The sequence below is a fragment of the Stylophora pistillata genome, chromosome 4 (assembly GCF_964205215.1).
Source record: "Stylophora pistillata chromosome 4, jaStyPist1.2, whole genome shotgun sequence".
Lineage (NCBI taxonomy): Eukaryota > Metazoa > Cnidaria > Anthozoa > Scleractinia > Pocilloporidae > Stylophora > Stylophora pistillata.
Window position 1 is genome coordinate 14486234 of NC_142522.1, and position 19496 is coordinate 14505729.

The window sequence follows — 19496 nt, forward strand, 5'->3', positions numbered from 1 at the left end:
GCCTTATGTTTTTCTTTCTCGCCATGCCTCCCTATACAGGAGCAGCCGACATTAATGCAATACACCCGGATCCGTCCAATCAAAGCGCTTACCGTGAAGTTCACGTTGCACCCGTCTCCTTCGATCCTGGCTCGACAGTGGTGGCAGGTGCAGGGTCTCAAGCCAGCGCTTTGTTAGGAGATCATCTCCTGCAGGTAGGCCACACATGCGCTGTGCCCGTAAGACATGGACACGAACTGACTCATCAACACTTAACTGGAATGAAACGGAGCCGACAAAAGAATAGTTATTAGTGCTTGGTTGAAATGATCAGAAATGTACCAAACATAAACTGCAATACGTGACAAGTCAAAAAGATGAAATCGTATGGAATAACCGAGAATTTTTCGAGTAGTCTTTTTTTTTTGTTGGTTCAAATTAAACGCTAAATATGTCAGTCCAGTCCAAGTTTCTCTGGGTTATGTCCAAATAAAACTACAATAATTTGTGTCACCATATAGCGTTTCTCATTAAATCCTTCGTTACAAAGTTCCACTGAACGCTAATTTGATTGAAACAGAAAACCCGAAAATGTTCATCTTCTCTTCTCACTATTTTCTAAACGGCCGGAGCTTTATAAGCAAAAAGGAAAATTGTTGTCTCGCCATATCAGACATAGTAAGCTTTGGTCCAAGACATCACCTGGCGCGATTTCAAAGTTAAAGGAAATTAGGCCAGACATTTTCGGACTAAACTTAAAAGCAAGAAGTAATTTAAGTAAGTACGTAAATTAGGAAATTACTTACTTACCTACTAATTAAATTAAGTAAGTAATTAAAGTAAGTACGTAAATTAGTAAAGAAAGTAGGCTTTTCTTACTTACTTTACTAACTTAGTTACTAACTACCTTTCTTATCTACTTTATTTACTTACCTACTTTTGTTACTTACTTAACAGACTTATTTACTTACCTACTTTACTTCGTTACTTAAGGTTACTTTCCAACTTCAGAGGCGGAAAAAAATCGTTTTTTCTTGTATTGGACTAGATTGAAGTTCAATATTTTACCTAACGTTTACAAAAAGAAAAAAATTAAAATCTCAAAAAGCGTCCGACTTATTTAGGAAAAGGTATTTTTAGATAAAAGTTTATAAATCAGGACGGTGTCATAATCTCGTAAACGGGCGAATCCTCTGGGGGAATACTCGCGGCAATTCTATGTTATTTGCATGTTTTGTTTACATCGCGCACTCGATAAAATTCACACGTGAAAGTTCTCTGCTGGTGGAAAGTCTTTTCTCATGGATAAAAAATTGAAATCAAAACTGGAGGAGTCCCTGGGCAAAGAAAAAGAAAAAAACAAGCCCAAAGAACAGAGAAATGGCACCATTTTGTCAGGCAATAAAACAGTCCTAGCGCCTCTCTCCACGCTGGCATCCAAATGACGAACAAAGAAGTCGCCATCAAATCTACGTTTGTCGTACATTAGGTTAAAACCGACGTTTCCTTTCAACAAGCAAGTACCGCCCTTAATACAAAACATAGGCAATCGCCTCGGATCGTATGAAATCACGAATAAACCTACCCGAGGGAACTCACTTCAGCGATAAGGGTATTACTTAAGCTGTCTGTCGATTCGCTACCTTGCTTTTCAGCAGTTTCTCCAGCTTCACTTTTTTGCCCCGGGTTTTTTCTTTGCCGATTTTGCCCATTACTCAACGTTCAACAGAGTGAGAGAAAAAAAACTTGACTGTTATGGGATACTTTTCCCAGGAAAATCTTGATTGTCATTGACGCCAGGAAGTCCCGTCTTTCCATTGGTTCGCCGTTTCGGGAGGCGAGATAATCTCTTGGTGTGGCGCTAGTTCTTTACAAACCTTTAGTAGCGAAAATTTCGCATTTGATTTTCAGAGGAATACATCCACTTTGAGCGAATTTATAGGGTATGTAGATTTGACCGATTTTCGTGAAATTTCGCCAAAACATTCTAGGGATAATGACGAACGAAAGTGTGTCAGGAAATTGTGATATTTGAAATATTCCTTACTTTGTGTCCATTTACGCAATACGTTTCGCATATATTTTACGCTACTCTAACTTTAGATGCGGATATCTAGACAACCAATCAGAATATCGGAAAAGCCTGACACGCTTTTGTTGATTGATGCCTTGTAAATAAGACTTTGCAGCCATTTTGCTCGTGCTGCGGGATCCGATACCCGATAAATTGAATAAAAGGACCCTCGATTGTTTTACGCCTTACCTGCTCCTGATACTCCCTAAATAAAATGTAGCCTAATTTATAATTTTATCGTAAAATGCATTTATTAAGCTTTTTTTTGACGTATTGTTTGTTTGGGTTTTCTTGAAACTAGCGCGCGTACGAATTTTTTCCCAGAGGACACCCGCGAGGGTGGGAAGTAACCTAAATTTACTTACTTACTTATTTACTTTACCCACTTACTAACTTTACTTACTTAACTTACTTGCTCTATTCTCTTCACTTTTAGTTACTTACTTTACTTTCTTACCTACTTATTTACTTTACTCCTCTGCCTCACTAACTTACTTCACTTACTTTGCTGACTAAATTTAAGTAAGTAAGCAAGTAAAGTAAAGTAAGTAAATAACCTTTACTTCCTTTACGTACTGTTTAATAAACGACCGGGAGTGTTTTATAACCCGATAAAACACGACTTTTGTTACTTACTTACTTACTTACTTGTTTTGTCTACTTTACTTTCTTACTTTATAGTCTATTAGTTAGTTAATTACTTTACCTACTTACTTTACCTACTTCCTTACAATACTTATCTACTCTACTTACTTTACTTACTTACTAACTTTACTTACACACATACGTTTCATAACCCCAGTTCATAGATATGTTTCATATGTTTGTTGTTGTTTGATTTATCATCTACGGGTTTATGTCGAATTAATTTGATGGCCTGCTCCCAGTTGGCTTGTTAGCTCAATTGGTAGAGCGCTGCACTAGTATCGCAGAGGTCAGTGGTTCAAATCCCGTACAGGCCTGAAATTTTTTTTTTTTTTTCAGGTCTGATTTTCACTATTGCTCAAATAGTGCTTTACTGCGAAGGATCGTGCACATATACGTTTCATAACCGCAGTTCATACATATGTTTCATATGTTTGTTGTTGTTTGATTTATCATCTACGGGTTTATGTCGAATTAATTTGATGGCCTGCTCCCAGTTGGCTTGTTAGCTCAATTGGTAGAGCGCTGCACTAGTATCGCAGAGGTCAGTGGTTCGAATCCCGTACAGGCCTGAAATTTTTTTCAGGTCTGATTTTCACTATTGCTCAAATAGTGCGTTACTGCGAAGGATCGTGCACATATACGTTTCATAACCGCAGTTCATACATATGTTTCATATGTTTGTTGTTGTTTGATTTATCATCTACGGGTTTATGTCGAATTAATTTGATGGCCTGCTCCCAGTTGGCTTGTTAGCTCGATTGGTAGAGCGCTGCACTAGTATCGCAGAGGTCAGTGGTTCAAATCCCGTACAGGCCTGAAATTTTTTTTTTTTTTTTCAGGTCTGATTTTCACTATTGCTCAAATAGTGCTTTACTGCGAAGGATCGTGCATATATACGTTTCATAACCGCAGTTCATACATATGTTTCATATGTTTGTTGTTGTTTGATTTATCATCTACGGGTTTATGTCGAATTAATTTGATGGCCTGCTCCCAGTTGGCTTGTTAGCTCAATTGGTAGAGCGCTGCACTAGTATCGCAGAGGTCAGTGGTTCGAATCCCGTACAGGCCTGAAATTTTTTTCAGGTCTGATTTTCACTATTGCTCAAATAGTGCTTTACTGCGAAGGATCGTGCATATATACGTTTCATAACCGCAGTTCATACATATGTTTTATATGTTTGTTGTTGTTTGATTTATCATCTATGGGTTTATGTCGAATTAATTTGATGGCCTGCTCCCAGTTGGCTTGTTAGCTCAATTGGTAGAGCGCTGCACTAGTATCGCAGAGGTCAGTGGTTCGAATGCCGTACAGGCCTGAAATTTTTTTCAGGTCTGATTTTCACTATTGCTTAAATAGTGCTTTACTGCGAAGGATCGTGCACATATACGTTTACTTACTTAATTACTTGCTTTCCTTTCTTCACTTACGTACTTTACTTCCTTTACTTCCTTAATTCCATCGCCCAGACATGTACTTCGCGACATGTACTTGCAGTGCCCATTTAATCAGCGGGCAGCATAATAACTTGCATATCCTGAACTAGTCGGTCGTGACTGGTCAGCAGGTAAAGCTTTGGGAATACACGAGTCTCTTTGCAGTTTTCAGTTACTGTCAATCAAACGGTTGCATATGTAAAGTAAATCCCAAGGTGACATAAAGTGAACAATAGCAATAATTAACAATAACCACGCTCTTTAAAAAACGTTTAGCAAATTCGTTAGCAGCGAATTCTTAGATAGACTGACAGACTCCCGTTGGTCAAAATGTCATCGGAATTATAAATATTAGTATCATGAAAATAGAAAATAGGAAATAAAAAAATTTAGAAAATAGTATCATGAAGAATAGGCGGTTTAAAAGGCGAAAGTTGCGATCAGGCAGTTTTCGAGTGCGAAAGGCTTGCGGTTACGGACTGACAACAAAAAAAACGCCTGGTTGAAGGATATAAAAAGTGGTGCTAGGAAAGCCAGCTAATCTGTGGTCAAGTGAAATTTTAGTTTCATTCAATCTTTGTCTTAAATGTGGTTTTGGCGCGCCCCCGTATTAAAGAGAATAAGGAGCGCGAAAAAATGGCCTATCCACACTTTTATAGCGAGCGCGATACGCGGGTCACTCGCTTTTACTTGACACTTGCGTTGTCATACCCCACTCAAAAATTTTGATGGCTAAACAGGGCTTTTCCTCCTTGTTTACCCATGAAGAAGAGTTAATCGATGACAAAAAAAGAAAACAACAACAATTGCAAAAGATATAAACAAATTAATCGAATGAAGCCTTACACTGCAGTAAAAGGTAAAATGTTTTAAAAATCCGAGCTTTCGCCGATCCACGGTATCATCAGGGATACGAAAGTATTTTTCAATTTCAAATTTAAAATTAGGGTGTACATTGTTTATTACATGGTGGAAATGGTCTGCTGTTTCTTCATTGGTTGTCTGGAGGTAAATTTCGTCAACATTTCCCTGGTAAGGGCTTATCATTAGGTTTGAGGTGAGGGCGATGCTTTCTAGTTTGTCCATGAACAGGATGGCCAGTAAACCTGAGATGTTAGAACCCATGGGTAGGCCTTCACTTTGGCGAAAAACTCGATCTCTGAAGGAGAAGTACATGTTGTTTAGCGTGACTTGGAGTAGATCTGAGATGTCTTGTTTGGAGAGGTGGAGTTTTGTGTTCCGGATTCCATCTGTAGCGTTGGTGATGGCTTCTTGTATTGGTATTGTGGTGTATAGGGATACCACATCGAGGCTGCATGGATATGATAGCGCTTTGTTTGTGGCGAGATCGCTGGCTTGGATACATCTAATGACTTCGAGACTGCTTTCTAAACGGGCTGGGACATTTTTTAACGTCGGTTTGAGGGCGTTGGCAAGAAGCCATGAAATGCGTTGGGTGGGTCCATTGATGTTGGATACGATAGGTCGTATTTTGATATCGGAGCCTGCTTTGTGGGTCTTGACTAGATGGTAGAATCTGAGCAGGTCCGTGTTTGAGGCAAGGAAGCTTTTTTGGACAAAGGGAGAAATTATTTTGTCGGCAGATCTTCTTGTAAGCTATGTTAACATTATTTTCGACTGTCTTGGCTCACATGCGGGGTCTTTTTCGGTAGGTGTTGGCATCACTGAGGTGATCAAGGGCGACTTGGGTGTATATATGTGTCTTGTTGTATTACGCAGAACTCGGTGCCTTTATCGCTGGGGAGGCGCACGTAGTTCTTCTCTTTGAGTTCTTTAATAGTTTTCCTGTCTGTGCCATCGATGCTCGACCATTTCTTTTGGGGTTGTAGTGCTTTGAGAGTGAGCTGGAGTTTATGATGAATTCTCTGTAGCTTTTTTTCAAGTTCGTCGTTTTGGACTGAGGTTTGTAGGTGTGTCGGGTTTGTGGATAGGTGAGAAAATCTGACTTTTAGGGGTTTGACTCACGGTAGTGTTTCCATCGTATTTGGTTTGCTAGTCGATAGAATGCAATATTGATGCCCGTGACTGTGTGTTAATTTACTCCAGGACAGAGGCTGAACTTGGGGCCTTTGGATAGGAGGTTGATTTCTTGAGTGTCAAGGTTACAAGTGAGGTCGTTGACGAGCTTTGTTTCGTTTGGGGAATTTGTTTGTGTCAACGTTGTTCTCGCAGTTAGAAGCTGTGTTTATTTGGTCAGATGGGTTATCTTCTGAGGTGGAGTTACTAGTGTTATCGTTTCTGAAGTTGTCCAATAGTTTAAGAACCTTTTGCTGTGTAGATTGCTGGCGGTGTTATATGCCAGATATCTTTGAGAGCGGACTTGGGATGCTGCCTCGGGTGAGAACTGCGATGTTATCTTTTCATTGAGTTGTTGTTGTTTGTGTTGTTTAATGGCGATAATTATAACTTTCCGAAGTGCTCTCTTGCTTTCGTTCAGAACGAAGCGTTTGGTTCTCAGCTTAGATTTCGCAGTGATGGATATAATCCCGTAATCATACGGTAGTTTAAAGTTCGTGATGGTCTTTGGGTAGACGTTGAGTTTGGAGCGTTGGCGGAGGAATGAGAGTCGTTGTGCTGGCGGTCAAGGACTCCCTGTTGCGGAATATTTTCTTCACGAGGACGAATTCGTGTGTAAAAGAGGTGACTATGTATGAAAGCTGTAGAAATAAACTAAGAGTGGGACATTATTAAGGCTCTCATGATGGACCTTCTAACTGAAACAAAGGACCTATAAAAGCGTTATTTCTACAGCTTTCATACATAGTCACATCTTTTACACATTTCGCCACACACTCTTTTTACATATACATATAGCGCTACCGGAATATTTTGTTATCCCTGATGATGCCGTTGATCGGCGAAAGCTCGGATTTTTAAAACATTTTACTTCTTACAGCAGTGGGAGACTTCATTCGATTAATTTGTATATATTTTAACAATGCTGCTGAAAGACAGCATGAACAGATAATTGCAAAAGAGACTACGGTGGAACCCCTATAATACGACCACCAACGGGTCATAGAAATCTATCCGTATTGACGGGAGTAAAGCATATCACCCACTAACATATCTCTAACTTGCACTTCACACTCGCGCTCTTTTACTTCACCGATTAACGCAGTCCGACCAAACAGAAGAAAAAACAAACAAACTGACTAACAAACGGCCGCCACGAACAGGTTGACGGCCAAGAGAACAGTTACATAATTATTCACAGGTTGATCCGTTTTGAATAATCAAACATATATATAAATAGCACAGTTTCATTCAATCCAATCAGTAGCTAAAACTTATTTGCAACAACATGTCGAAGCGTGCGAGACATCAGCCGGGCTTTTACGCAACATTATTGAATGATGTCCGCCATTGTGGCTTCAATTCTAAATACCGACCGAAGGTAAAGCCTACTGTTATGGGCGTTTACAAAGTTAAACTCATTGTAGCAAAACAAGTCCAAGGAGGCAGATCAGAGTACTTCATAATATAGATCGATTTCTATAGCGCATTTCCATATAAATGCTCTAATGCGCTTTACAACACTGTGCGGGGGACTTCTCCAGACTGCCGGCGGCAGTTTACAATTAATAAAGGAGAAATTTTACAGATGCCCCCTTCCCCCATTCCCAGTAAACAGGCCAGACCACCTCACAGTAATCTCGTCATGTGGGTTCTTTAACGTCCCCTGCCTAAATTATCTAGATAGGTGCAGGAGACGGGACCTCCGGCTTTACCTCCTATCCGAGAAGACGAAGCAATGTGAGTGAAGCGTCTTGCTTAAGGACACAACGTCAAGCCCCAGCCAGGACTTGAACTTGGGCCATCTGACCTAGAGTCCAGCGCACTGACCACTGGACTACTCACGCCTCACAATAGCAAAGCTACTCACTTCATTCAATAGCAAAGCTACTCCCCGAGTGACAATACGTGGGAACCAGCCGAGCACTTATCCGAAGAACTCATCACTACCTTCGAGAACAGATCTGTCGATCCATTTCGCGCCGATGAACGCGGAGAGAGACTAGCTCTTTTGTTTGAGAAGGGTTTAAAATCGCCCCTTGTATGCAACGAAACAATCACGATACGGCACGATGTACAAGCGCTCTTTCCTGGTTTGCCATCAGACCTCCGTGGGTCTCCGTATCTCGCTAGTGAAGGGGAACTGATAGCAGCAGGACTTGAGTGGTCCTTATCTGAAGAGGTGTTTAATAGTAACAGGCGGCGGATGCCGCGTCGACGCTCCAGTCACCTTGAAGCTGTTTCTTGGCAGGTCACTTTCCTTCGTAAAAAACAAGGCCGCAAAACAGCTCCCCGCCCGGTTGAGAAAGTTCAGACCAAGTTTACGAAGAGTTATTTTGCCGGACGCATCCAGTGATCCAAATGCTGCTTTTTCGAAAAAGGCTTCTTTAGAGGCCACCAAATGGAATAAAAGGTTATCAGCAACAGTGGTATTCATTCATAGCTACACATTTATTTATTGATAAGTCGAGACAGCTTTTCCAGATAACAAATTTATGTCATCATGGGAGCCGCGAAAAAAATTGTAAAAATTAAATATGTCTGTGAACCTACGGAAAAAAGACCACAGTCCAATTGTTTTCTCCGAATAAATTATTCTGATGTTGCGGGCAGATACGTCAGAAATTCATCATGCCGCAACTTTGCAATTGGGCTCAATTGCAGACTCGAGAGAGCGGCCGAGATCGACGGAATCGCACCTACGATAGCAGCAACTATTATTATTGCTCATTTTGCATGAAATACGTTTTTTGCGAATGCTAAACACAAAATAGTAATTTACCGGTATTCTGGTTCTCCAGAATTTCCTGGACAGCTGTCTGAAAGGCCACAAACTAAAGTGCCGGCAACATCATAAAGTCCCTGTTTAAAGTTGACAGTTCCGGAAATGACCACTAGAACAATAAACTTCAATTTTTTCTCTTTTAAGAGCATAAAATGAAATGAAAAATGAAAAATCCACAAGATACTTATCATCTCTCAAGGGGATACATTTGTTGGGCGACCTAAAATCAGGGGAGATTAATAAGATTTTTTCTAAATTCACGCCGTTTGCGAGTTTTAAAACGCGACATGTGAGAATTCTGTTTGAGAAATTGCTATGAAATAATGACTTGTTCTTCATGTTCATTAAAATAGATATGAATAAATTATACTGTCCCTCTTTTCGTATGGCCGTTTAACTCTTTCTTTCTCTCTTAGCTCCACTTGCCTTTTCTCCACCAACATCAGGTTTGTTGCAGCATCTCATCTGTTGATTTTACGGTGGAAATAGCGCTGCAAATCATCATTCTTCTTCTCAACACCTGTTATTAAATGTCATGTTACTTTTCTTAATTGCAGGTTTGGCTTCGTACAACTTCCACAAACAATGCCAAATAATAAATTTATCTTGAGTATTGTTACAATAGATCTATAGAATAAAGTAAAGATACCTACCTTGGCCACTAAACATTTTAAGGCTTCCATAGTTCCGCAGCATTACTGGCACATGGTACACCAAGCTGTGTATGGTATGATGAAATATTGGTTTAAGTTTAATATTAAGTGGCGCAAGGTGAAACAAGCTAGTTCGTATTCCAATGTAGCTAAAAGATGCAATTTGTGTTTGTGGGAAAAATATTTCATCATTTGTAAACCGCAAATGGTAAGTTTAAACAAAAGAAATGAGCTGACATCAGGTTGCAGACATGTCAGGAAATTCCTGTTAAAGAACGTAACGTTGCGATAGCGCGTGCAGTATGTTGGGCGCGCATGTACACATTGTTCTGTCTTTTAAATTTCGATGGATTGTAACCGTTATTTCTGGCAGTTGCCTGACGATTGCTTCGCAAGAGGCATGAAACTCAGAGTTGCAGTAAAAGTTCAAGTAACCTAAATCTTGAAGTATAATTATCCATAGCTCTAGCCCTGCTATTGAGCACTTTTTAGTAGATGATGATCTCATTCCGCTATTTTGGTTACATTATATATATATATATATATATATATATATACATTATAGATATATACATTATATATATATATACATTATATATATATACACATTATATATACACATTATATATACTCATTACAAATATACACATTATATATATATATACATTATATATATACATTATATATATATAGACAATTTTTTAAACCGACTCACTTGTCGTTTGATCAACCCATCAAAACAAGAAATTGGAAAAATAAGCAAGAAAATTCTCGATAATATTAACCAGAAACTTGTAAATGCAACAGGCGTTAATCAATGGAAGAACACATCCTCTGTTCTGCAGTGGTTCAAGAACTTACCAAATAAATGCGAATCTGCTTTCATCAGCCTCGATGTTGTAGAATTCTACCCCTCAATAACGAAAGACCTACTCGGACGTGCCCTCGACTTCGCGTTTAACTACACGAACATCTCCCCAGATGATCGCCAAATCGTCCTACTTGCTAAAGAATCACTACTATTTAGCAATGAGATCCCATGGCAGAGGAAAAATTCCAACGGCCTTTTCGACGTCACCATGGGAAGTTATGATAGAGCGGAGACATGTGAACTAGTCGGATGCTACCTCCTATCACAGTTTGCGACTATACCAGAAATTAACATCGGACTTTACCGTGACGACGGCCTTGCAGTTATAAACCGGACGCCCCAAAAAGTGGAGAGAATTAAAAAACGGATTTGCACGATATTTGCCCAAAACAACCTTAGAATTATCATCGAGGCAAACAAGAAAATCATCAACTTTCTCGATGTAACGCTTGACCTGACTACTGGCAGATTCGGACCCTATTCAAAACCAGCAACTACCCCTCTATACGTACACAGCAAGTCTAACCACCCACCTTGCATACTACGAAACATCCCCGAAGCAGTTAATAAAAGACTTTCTGAAATCTCTTCTGACGAAGACACGTTTAACAAAGCCGCACCTCCCTACCAAAACGCGTTACATTAGAGTGGCTACACATACAAGCTGCACTTCACTGAACCGGAACCGCACCGACCGCAATACCAAACCAAAAGGCGAAGAAACATAGTTTGGTTTAACCCACCATTTAACAGAAACGTCAAGACCAACATTGGCAGAGCGTTTATTAACCTTATTGACAAGTGCTTTCCAGTCACCCACAAACTGAGTAAAATTTTGAATAGAAACACCATTAAACTGAGCTACTCATGCACACCCAATATGAAACAGATCATAGACGGGCATAACAAAGCCACAATCAGGAACGCAAAAATGTCCGAAGAAAGCCGCCCCCAAAGACTGTGCAACTGCAGGAACGAAAACGAATGCCCTTTAGGAGGGGAATGTTTGCAAAGCGAGGTTGTCTACCAAGCCATAGTCGCTACCAGGTAGGAAACTGAAACGTACGTTGGCCTCACAGCGACAGATTTTAAGACTAGATGGTGCAACCACCGAATGTCGTTCAACCACGAGAGACGGCGAAATGACATAGAGCTGAGCAAGTACCTGTGGAAACTCATGGAGAAGAGGGAAGACTATTCGATTTCGTGGAAAATTATTGCTAGGGTTAGAGCATATTCCAATGCAACAAAACGTTGCAATTTATGCCTCACTGAGAAATTTTTTTATCTTGTCTTATCCACATAAAGCCTCTTTAAACAATTCTCCTGCTGTTTTCTTTACTTAAACGGAGAATCGCTGCCAGATCAAAGAAGAAACGTCGCTTCTTAGTGCAGAAAGTCTTGCTAAAGCAATTGAACAAACAATCGTATTTTCTAATTTCTTCCGTAAACTGTTCCGTGTCAATTTCACCTTAACAGTAATAGTAATCAAAGTTTAATTTCTTTACGTGGGGCATTACCCATACTGCTCGAGCCAGAGGCTCATGTATGAAACGCAAGACAACAACCCACCCATCCCACCCCAGGGGAGGACATCCATCACACACTAATCTCGTGCGTGGGAAATTAACGTCTCCTACCCCTAACCTTGCAGGAGACAAGACCTCGAATTATTCGTCCCTATCCGAGAAGACTTGAATATCTAAACCATTTCTTGATGTTATAGAAAGGCAGCATATCACAGTAATCGCCTGTTCTCATATGATCGCAGCAATCTGTAACAATTGAGTTCATGGTTTACCATTCAGCGGCAATACAATGTATCATGCCGCTTGCATAGCATTATTGGACACATTCCAATCGCATGATCGCAGAACTTTGTTCACATACAGCTGTTTCGACAAAGGTTGTCCAAAGAAAGCGTGAAAGCGTATGCGACGATGCCGAAAGGTAGTCTGGGAAACATCCAATAAATCTCACTAAAAGCTCAGAACAATGCCTCGACCGTACAGCGAAGACTTGAGATGGCGGGCAATATGGATGAAAGAGTGTTTAGGATACATCGTTGACGAGATAGCGGCTGCTTTGTACATGTCGCCGAAAACCATTCTTCGCTACGTATCAAAATGCTTAAATTCTGGTGAAGTGAAAGCAGAGACTTTGGGACGACCGTTAAATAGTTTTCTTATGCATCCGCACATGGAGTATGTAATAATGGAAGCGGTACTTGACCACCCGGAAAAAACCCTCTCAGAAATTGCACAGAATATCTACAAACAGACAGGGTTAGAACGTGCTCTTTCGGGCATATTGCTGTATTTGAAACGGAACCGTTTTAGCCGAAAAAGGGTTTGTCAAATATTTCTTATCAATGTTGCTTTTGATTTTTCCTTGCTTATGTAAATTTAAGAAAAAAACATGTTTGATTATTATCACAATCACTCATTTTAAAGCTGACAACAATTGCCCTTCAAAGATCTGAAGCAGACAGAGTACTTTTTAGGTCTGATGTTTGTCTCCTGGATTCCGAGATGTTGATGTTCTTGGATGAAAGCGGATTTGTATGTGTTTGTTTGTTGTCTAACACAACGTTTCGTTCTCTGTTTTGCTATTATTTAGCCCTGATCGTTTAGTGGTCTCACTTTGTTTTTGTTTTTTTATTTTATCAGGACAAAAGACTTAAACGTATAAATGGTTATAGCCCGATAGGTAAAAGAGCTGAGGTGAAACGTATGGCGCAGAACTGGGGACCGCGCATAACCGCCAGTCCTATTATTTGTTCAAAAGGAATGATTGATGTTGGCCTTTATCAGGGGAACGTCAATGGAGCAACATTTGAAGGCTTTGTAGATGAAAAGCTATGCCCCAACTTGCTTCCATTTGATGGAATCAACCCGCGATCAGTGGTCATAATGGGTACATGAGAATCTTTGGCAACATTAAGATTTTGATTGAACTGTAAAATAACTGTTTCCACCCTTATCCAAATTCTCTGTTAAAAACATCACTATAAATAGCCCACCCCCATAAATTAATTTCTTCCCTTCTTATTTGTCTTTTAGATAATGCGGCTATCCATCACACGCAAGCAGCGATTGACGCAATTAATGCAACGGGAGCGATTGTTCTTTTTCTTCCGCCCTACAGTCCTGATTTCATGCCGTGTGAGGAACTTTTTGCACAAGTAAAGAGCTGGATCAGGGAAAACGAAGTAGCCTGGCAATTTTGCATGGATCCAGAACTTATGGTTGAAGAAGCGTTTCAGGACATAGCAACACTAATGTATAAAGTAAAGAACGATCTAGTACCCAGCTACATATCTGAGATATTTACTCGAAAGGGTACTCGTTATAACCTTAGGAATAGTGACTTTGAAATACCACGATTTAACACTATACGCTATGGTAAACACACACTAAGGTATCAAGGACCATATATTTGGTCCAAATTAGAAAATGGTATGCGTGAACTACCAAGCCTTAATATCTTTAAAACTAGAATCCGTAGAGTTGACCTGGTCAGCCTAGTGGAAGACAGTGGCAACTGCTGCAATCTTTGCAGCACGTGATTTTTTTTTTTTTTTTTTTTTTTTTTTTTTATTTAATTATCTGCATGGTACAAGTATTTTTATGTTATCTGAACACTGTTGATATTTCTAAATATTTTAAAATTTTAATGCATAGTTTATCGTATTGCTACTTATTATGATACTGTACATAGTTTTTTTTATTAATTTAGTAAAAGTAGGTGTCCCCAATTAGCTCTATGAGCTAAATACATTGACACGGTAATAAAGATTTTATTATTATTATTATTATTCAAGTCACAGATGAAGAAATCAAAAACTACATTCGACATGCAGAGTATTTTTGATGACTTTTTTTACAACAGTTACTATTCACGTAAATTATGAATTTGTCTTCAATTACAAAGAGCTTAGTTCTGTCAACAGCTTGTCCTTCTGTGAGGCAAACTCATTTTCGTCAAGAACACCATCGTCTTTCAAACTCTTGAGGTCTTCAACTGCTGAAGGATGGCACTACGGATACGTGTCTAAACCAAAAATAAATTAGCTGATTAATTAAAACTGAATACATGCAGGCACAAAAAAACCCATCTGTTGGATAAATGTTAAGATGCCTACCTTTTTTCAATGTCCGTAGAATTCCCGGTGACTTCATTGCTGGGTGGTTGGGTGTGTTTGACCGAACCTCTCACCTTCCCAGTAAAAAATGGGACGTCCGGAGGGTTGTCTTCGTCGTCGTGGGTTCCGTTTATCTGAAACAAAAAACAACACTAATAGCTGCATTTTAATTGCCACGCTAATGAGCTCCAAGTGTTATGAGCAGCAGTCAATAAATTGAGGTTTGCTTCAAAAGTCGTAAAATAGTAATTACAGTGAGTATCAAGCAATGTTTTCAGGAAAATCAGAGATAAGTGATACGGAGGGAAAGATGTGTAATTACTTTTTATCATATCATATTTGCTTCCCGATTGTCAAACGCTTTGTTTCAGTGCACGATAATCCGTGCGTTAGTCCACTTGCAGCTCGTGCTATTTTTATGCGTTCGTCCAAAATTTGTATGAATAACTGTCACATTTCTTCAACTCCTACTTTTAAAGTTAATATTTCAAAAACGTTACAAAATTAAAATGGTGTATTCTAATAATGGGGATTAAATTTGCCTCAGCTGAGTGGAAGTGATCCGCGGGAAATTTGAATTTTCCTTACCATTATTCGTGCCCAGCATCGTAACTTGAATTCTGGAAGCTTGTGTTTTTTTCGCAGTCTCAATAAGCAAGCGTCATAGCTACTCTCTCTTTATTCGTCACCATCTTCTTCACTTTCACTCAGCGCAGTATTGCAGTTGGGTTTAGCTAACATTAGAAAAAGAAAATAACAGTAAAAAAAAAAAAAAAGAAAACCCTGAATGTTGAGCTTCAAGTGTTGCAGACGTGGCTTGTTTTATATAGTTTGTAAACAATACCTTTCCTCTTTTTTCCTGGAGGAACTCTTGAAGGGTCTTTATGTGGATCCACCCACAAAGGTTACAATTCCGTTCTTTGTCAAGGATAACGCCTCAGCAAGCTGGATCTCTGATAATATGGAGTACTTTTTCTTTCCGTCGGCGTAGTACCCAATTTGGAATGTTGTGTCGGACGCGGGAGCGATTTCCGTCGTGCAGTTCTCGAGGAGGTATTGCTTTAAATTGAACACATTTTCACATAAAGGCACGCCTGACCCTGTACACCCCAAGTAATCATATTTAAATAGAATAAATATTTGAAAAGAAAATTTGCCCTGAGCGGGATTTGAACCCACGTCCCTCCTGTTACTAGTCAGGTGTGACGACCACTACACTATCAGGACAACCATGCTTTCCCTCGTATACAGAATTTGTTTAATTGAAATTAGCCTGTATCCGTAATTGGATTCTCCTTTGTGATCCGCTAAGTTGACTTCGGTCGTGTATCTTTAATAGATCCTTAGTTGGGTTTCATATGGGGTTATAGGCTTCCCCTACCCTGTCACCTTGAAAAGTTAAATTTCCCGGGAGACCACGTCTCCGATCACGTAAATCACAACTTTGATTGCCGTGTTGCCAGCATGATTGTCTTGATGCCAGCATGATTGTCTTGATGCCAGCATGATTGTCTTGATGCCAGCATGATTGTCTTGATGCCAGCATGATTGTCTTGATAGTGTAGGGGTCATCACACCTGACTAGTAACAGGAGGGACGTGGGTTCAAATCCCGCTCAGGGCAAATTTTCCTTTCAAACATTTATTCTATTTATATATATTTTTAATTTTTATTTTCCTAAATAATCGTTTACAAAGCTCCATATGATTGTAGAGCACTCTGCGATTCAAAGATAAGGTTTTTTACATTTTTACATTTATATATATATATATATCTTATATGCAAGGCCACAAAATTTACAAGGTTTAGTAATATCGTAAATTACAAAAATTATGTCTAGACTTTTAAAAGACCTAAAAATTGGCACTTTTTAGACACTTTTAAGACGCTTTAAAATTGCCACTTTTAAGACGCTTTAAAATTGCCACTTTTAAGACGCCTTAAAACTGCCACTTTTAACAGACGTTAGAGTTGCCACTTTTAAGACACGTTAAATTTGCCACTTTTAAGACACGTTAAATTTGCCACTTTTAAGATGCCTTATAGTTGTCACTTTTAAGACGCCTTAATTGCTACCTTTAAGACACGTTAAAGTTGCAAATTTTAACAGACCTTAATATTGCCACATTTTAACAGACCTTAACATTGTCATTTTTAAGACGCCTTAAAGTTGCCACTTTAAACAGACGTTAAACTGCCACTTTTAAGAGACCTTAAAATTGTCATTCTTAAGAGACCTTAAAATTGTCACTTTTTAACACATCATTTTGTTACCCAGATGTCTATGACCCCAAAAATGGACACAAAAACATTTTTTTCAGAATGTTTTTCGCTATACGGTGTCTAAGCTAGTTTGGCACAAGCTTGCTTTATTTGCGCATTACTACGCCTGCTAAATGATTGATGTAGTTACTAAAACAAGGAATGATCTACAATGACTTACAAAGAGGTCCATGATACGCTAAAATGAGCTGAAATATAAGATAGTTTGCAACTCGGAGGGCACTGCGGTGCAAAGGTTAAAAACATTCCTTTCTGCGCTTTGAACCAATCAAAAACCTCGTTGCTGAGCGAGTTGAGATTTTTTTATTGTGTTCTCTGGACCAAACAAAACATTGTGGGAAGAATACCCTTTTTTAATCATCTCTTATATTTTTTCGAGGGGAATAAAGACGTTATCGATGCCAAGCAAAGTCTTGATATTTGTTCGTTTTCAATTTTGCTTTAATACGAAAACAACCATCCAAGGGTCTTAGTGAGATCTGCCTCGAAAGAGAGGCAAGTTTAGCCTCGCTTTCATTCAATGACCAGGTCACTATTGAACAAGTCGAAAACCCACAATACATGCACTTTGCACCCTTATGACAGTTACACAATGTTAATTAAACTAAACAGGGAAAAAGATTCCTTTTTTTTCCTTGTCTTCTTTCCCTCTTTACTTTTCGTAACAAGATCTACAGGCGTTTCGAAAGGAAACGTTTAAAAAAGCTAGAATGAGAAATTTGCCAGCAAATGCTGTAACTAGTGCTATTAATGATTTATGTTCATCAGGTGATGGGTAACGGTTAACGAAAAAGGGGTGTAATAATCTGAATATGTTTAGTTTTTATTTTATTTTTCGGAGCAAATCAAAAAAACAAACTTAGTGTCAAAAATACCAAATTTCATATTAGCAAGCTGAGACAGCTGATGATACAAAAATCCCTTTTGCGTTGTCACAGCGATACTTGCGCAATATACTGTACTGATTTGTTCTAATAAGGATAACCTGAGTCCCTTGCAAGTTTCGAAACTGACGAAACGAAACTGGGTTAAACAGCTGGATCCACCAATTCCAACTTTACGGTGACAGAATTGGGTAGTCCCGTCTTCATCAATTGTATTGCTTCTCCCTCTTTTATGTTAACAACATTGATGTTGTGCACATGACGGCTTTCATCTTGGTTCTCCTGTAGGAAGCTTTGGAAAATTAAAAATAAAATGGCTTAAACTGTTTTACTGTTTTTTTTCTTTATGGTTTGTTATTACTATTAACATGACTTTCATTAGAGCGGTTTTCAATTGAATTTCGAAAGTACTTAGCAAATTGCTTTGGTTCAAATATCTCGCGCCACTTTTTCAACCAAGCAGAAGTGAAACCATAACCAATGTGTACTTTTTCCCGCGCTTTGTATCGGCTACGAGTAATTACTTCGAGTTTTGATTGGTTCACTGGATTGTCTACGTCCGTTTTGACTGGCCGAAGTAATTACTTTGGTTTTGGTTCTACGACACTCGATCGAAACTCGCTCTATTATTATTATTATTATTATTATTATTATTATTGTTATTATTATTGTTGTTATTATTATTGTTGTTATTATTTTTATTGTTATTACTATTATTATTATTATTTTTATTATTCCCGTAACTTCAGCACGAACCGAAAACACACGGTTGGTAGGATATTTATGATATATACTGGTAAATGAATATTGTGCGAAAGTTAGAATACTGTCCGCTAAATTGGCCAATGATAGCCCGCGTACTATCTGAGAGATAAAATAATTGAGCGTATTGTATAAAATTACTCAAAGGACTATAGATCTATGATCGACTTAAACAATTATTCCAATCCCACGAATGCATGGTAGGGTCATTTATGTTCCTTATTAGCACCACAACATATTACTTAAAATTGCTTCACTTTGGACGGAAAAACCGTGCTGCATGCCTGAAGAGGAAACGGTCACCCTTTGATTGAGCAATATTTGCACACTTACCTCAGTGCTAAATGAATGTCATGTGCCCCCTGACAGCACTCTAAGGCGACCTCTGATCTTTCCTCTCTCTTGGTGCAGAGCAAGCGCCATTTTCTGTCCCATTTGTGAAAAACGAGGGAGCAGGTGGTCTTGTTTTTAAGTGGGCTAGACTCCAGACTCCACTTAAAGACGCTGACATGGCCGGTTCTTTTGGTTTTGACTCTTAACCTGAACAATGGCCTAATTAAAAGAAAAGTAATGTCATCATTTAAATTTCTGTCTGTTATTAGAAAAAAAAAGAGATTAGTTTAAGGGTTTAAAGTTTTGAAAACAATTCCATTCTTCTCGAGAAGAATGCTTTGATTGGAGGCTAATTATTTACCAGCGTTGGATGGTAAAGACGAGCTCGCTTTGAAGGGCGAGATAAATAGAGGAGAAAGCCGAAATGTTGTCTTTTCAAACTCAGATTTCAGATATCCAATCATGATCAATGCGGTAGCTATATATTGTAGAGTTAAATTTTTCTTCAAGTGAGGCAAGCCGCAATTTGATGCGGAGGCTTACCATTTCCTTTACCCTCCAAAGAATGTTTTTCTACTCTCCTTGAGGAGACGATAGTGCCGGGGT

At 39.0% G+C, this 19496-nt stretch overlaps 1 protein-coding gene and 2 pseudogenes across 2 annotated transcripts; 1 reads left to right on the forward strand and 2 right to left on the reverse strand.

The window, feature by feature from the left end:
- Positions 1 to 12396: 12396 nt before the first annotated feature.
- Positions 12397 to 14390, forward strand: LOC148732567 (uncharacterized). The gene is made up of 4 exons (XM_088757862.1): positions 12397 to 12833; positions 13154 to 13400; positions 13547 to 13773; positions 14376 to 14390. The coding sequence occupies exons 1-4, from the start codon at positions 12480 to 12482 to the stop codon at positions 14388 to 14390; spliced, it is 843 nt and encodes a 280-aa protein (XP_088613988.1). The 5' UTR covers positions 12397 to 12479.
- LOC111344311 (uncharacterized) lies at positions 14368 to 17083 on the reverse strand (annotated as a pseudogene). The gene is made up of 6 exons (XR_016000344.1): positions 17072 to 17083; positions 15468 to 15840; positions 15411 to 15423; positions 15217 to 15323; positions 14629 to 14762; positions 14368 to 14537 (listed from the first exon to the last, which is right to left on the reverse strand). The product of XR_016000344.1 is annotated as an uncharacterized LOC111344311 (transcript).
- Positions 17084 to 17939: 856 nt separating this feature from the next.
- The window catches only part of LOC111319755 (TNF receptor-associated factor 6-like), a 3768-nt pseudogene continuing 2211 nt past the window's right edge, over positions 17940 to 19496 (reverse strand).

What these genes read in the sequence shown, in the direction of transcription:
- LOC148732567 (XM_088757862.1), top strand. Translation starts at nt 12,480, where the DNA reads ATGCCTCGACCGTACAGCGAAGACTTGAGATGGCGGGCAATATGGATG. An exon ending in ACCGTTTTAGCCGAAAAAGG is followed by an intron (nt 12,834 to 13,153) that starts GTTTGTCAAATA and finishes TTATTTTATCAG; the next exon opens with GACAAAAGACTTAAACGTAT. An exon ending in GCGATCAGTGGTCATAATGG is followed by an intron (nt 13,401 to 13,546) that starts GTACATGAGAAT and finishes TTTGTCTTTTAG; the next exon opens with ATAATGCGGCTATCCATCAC.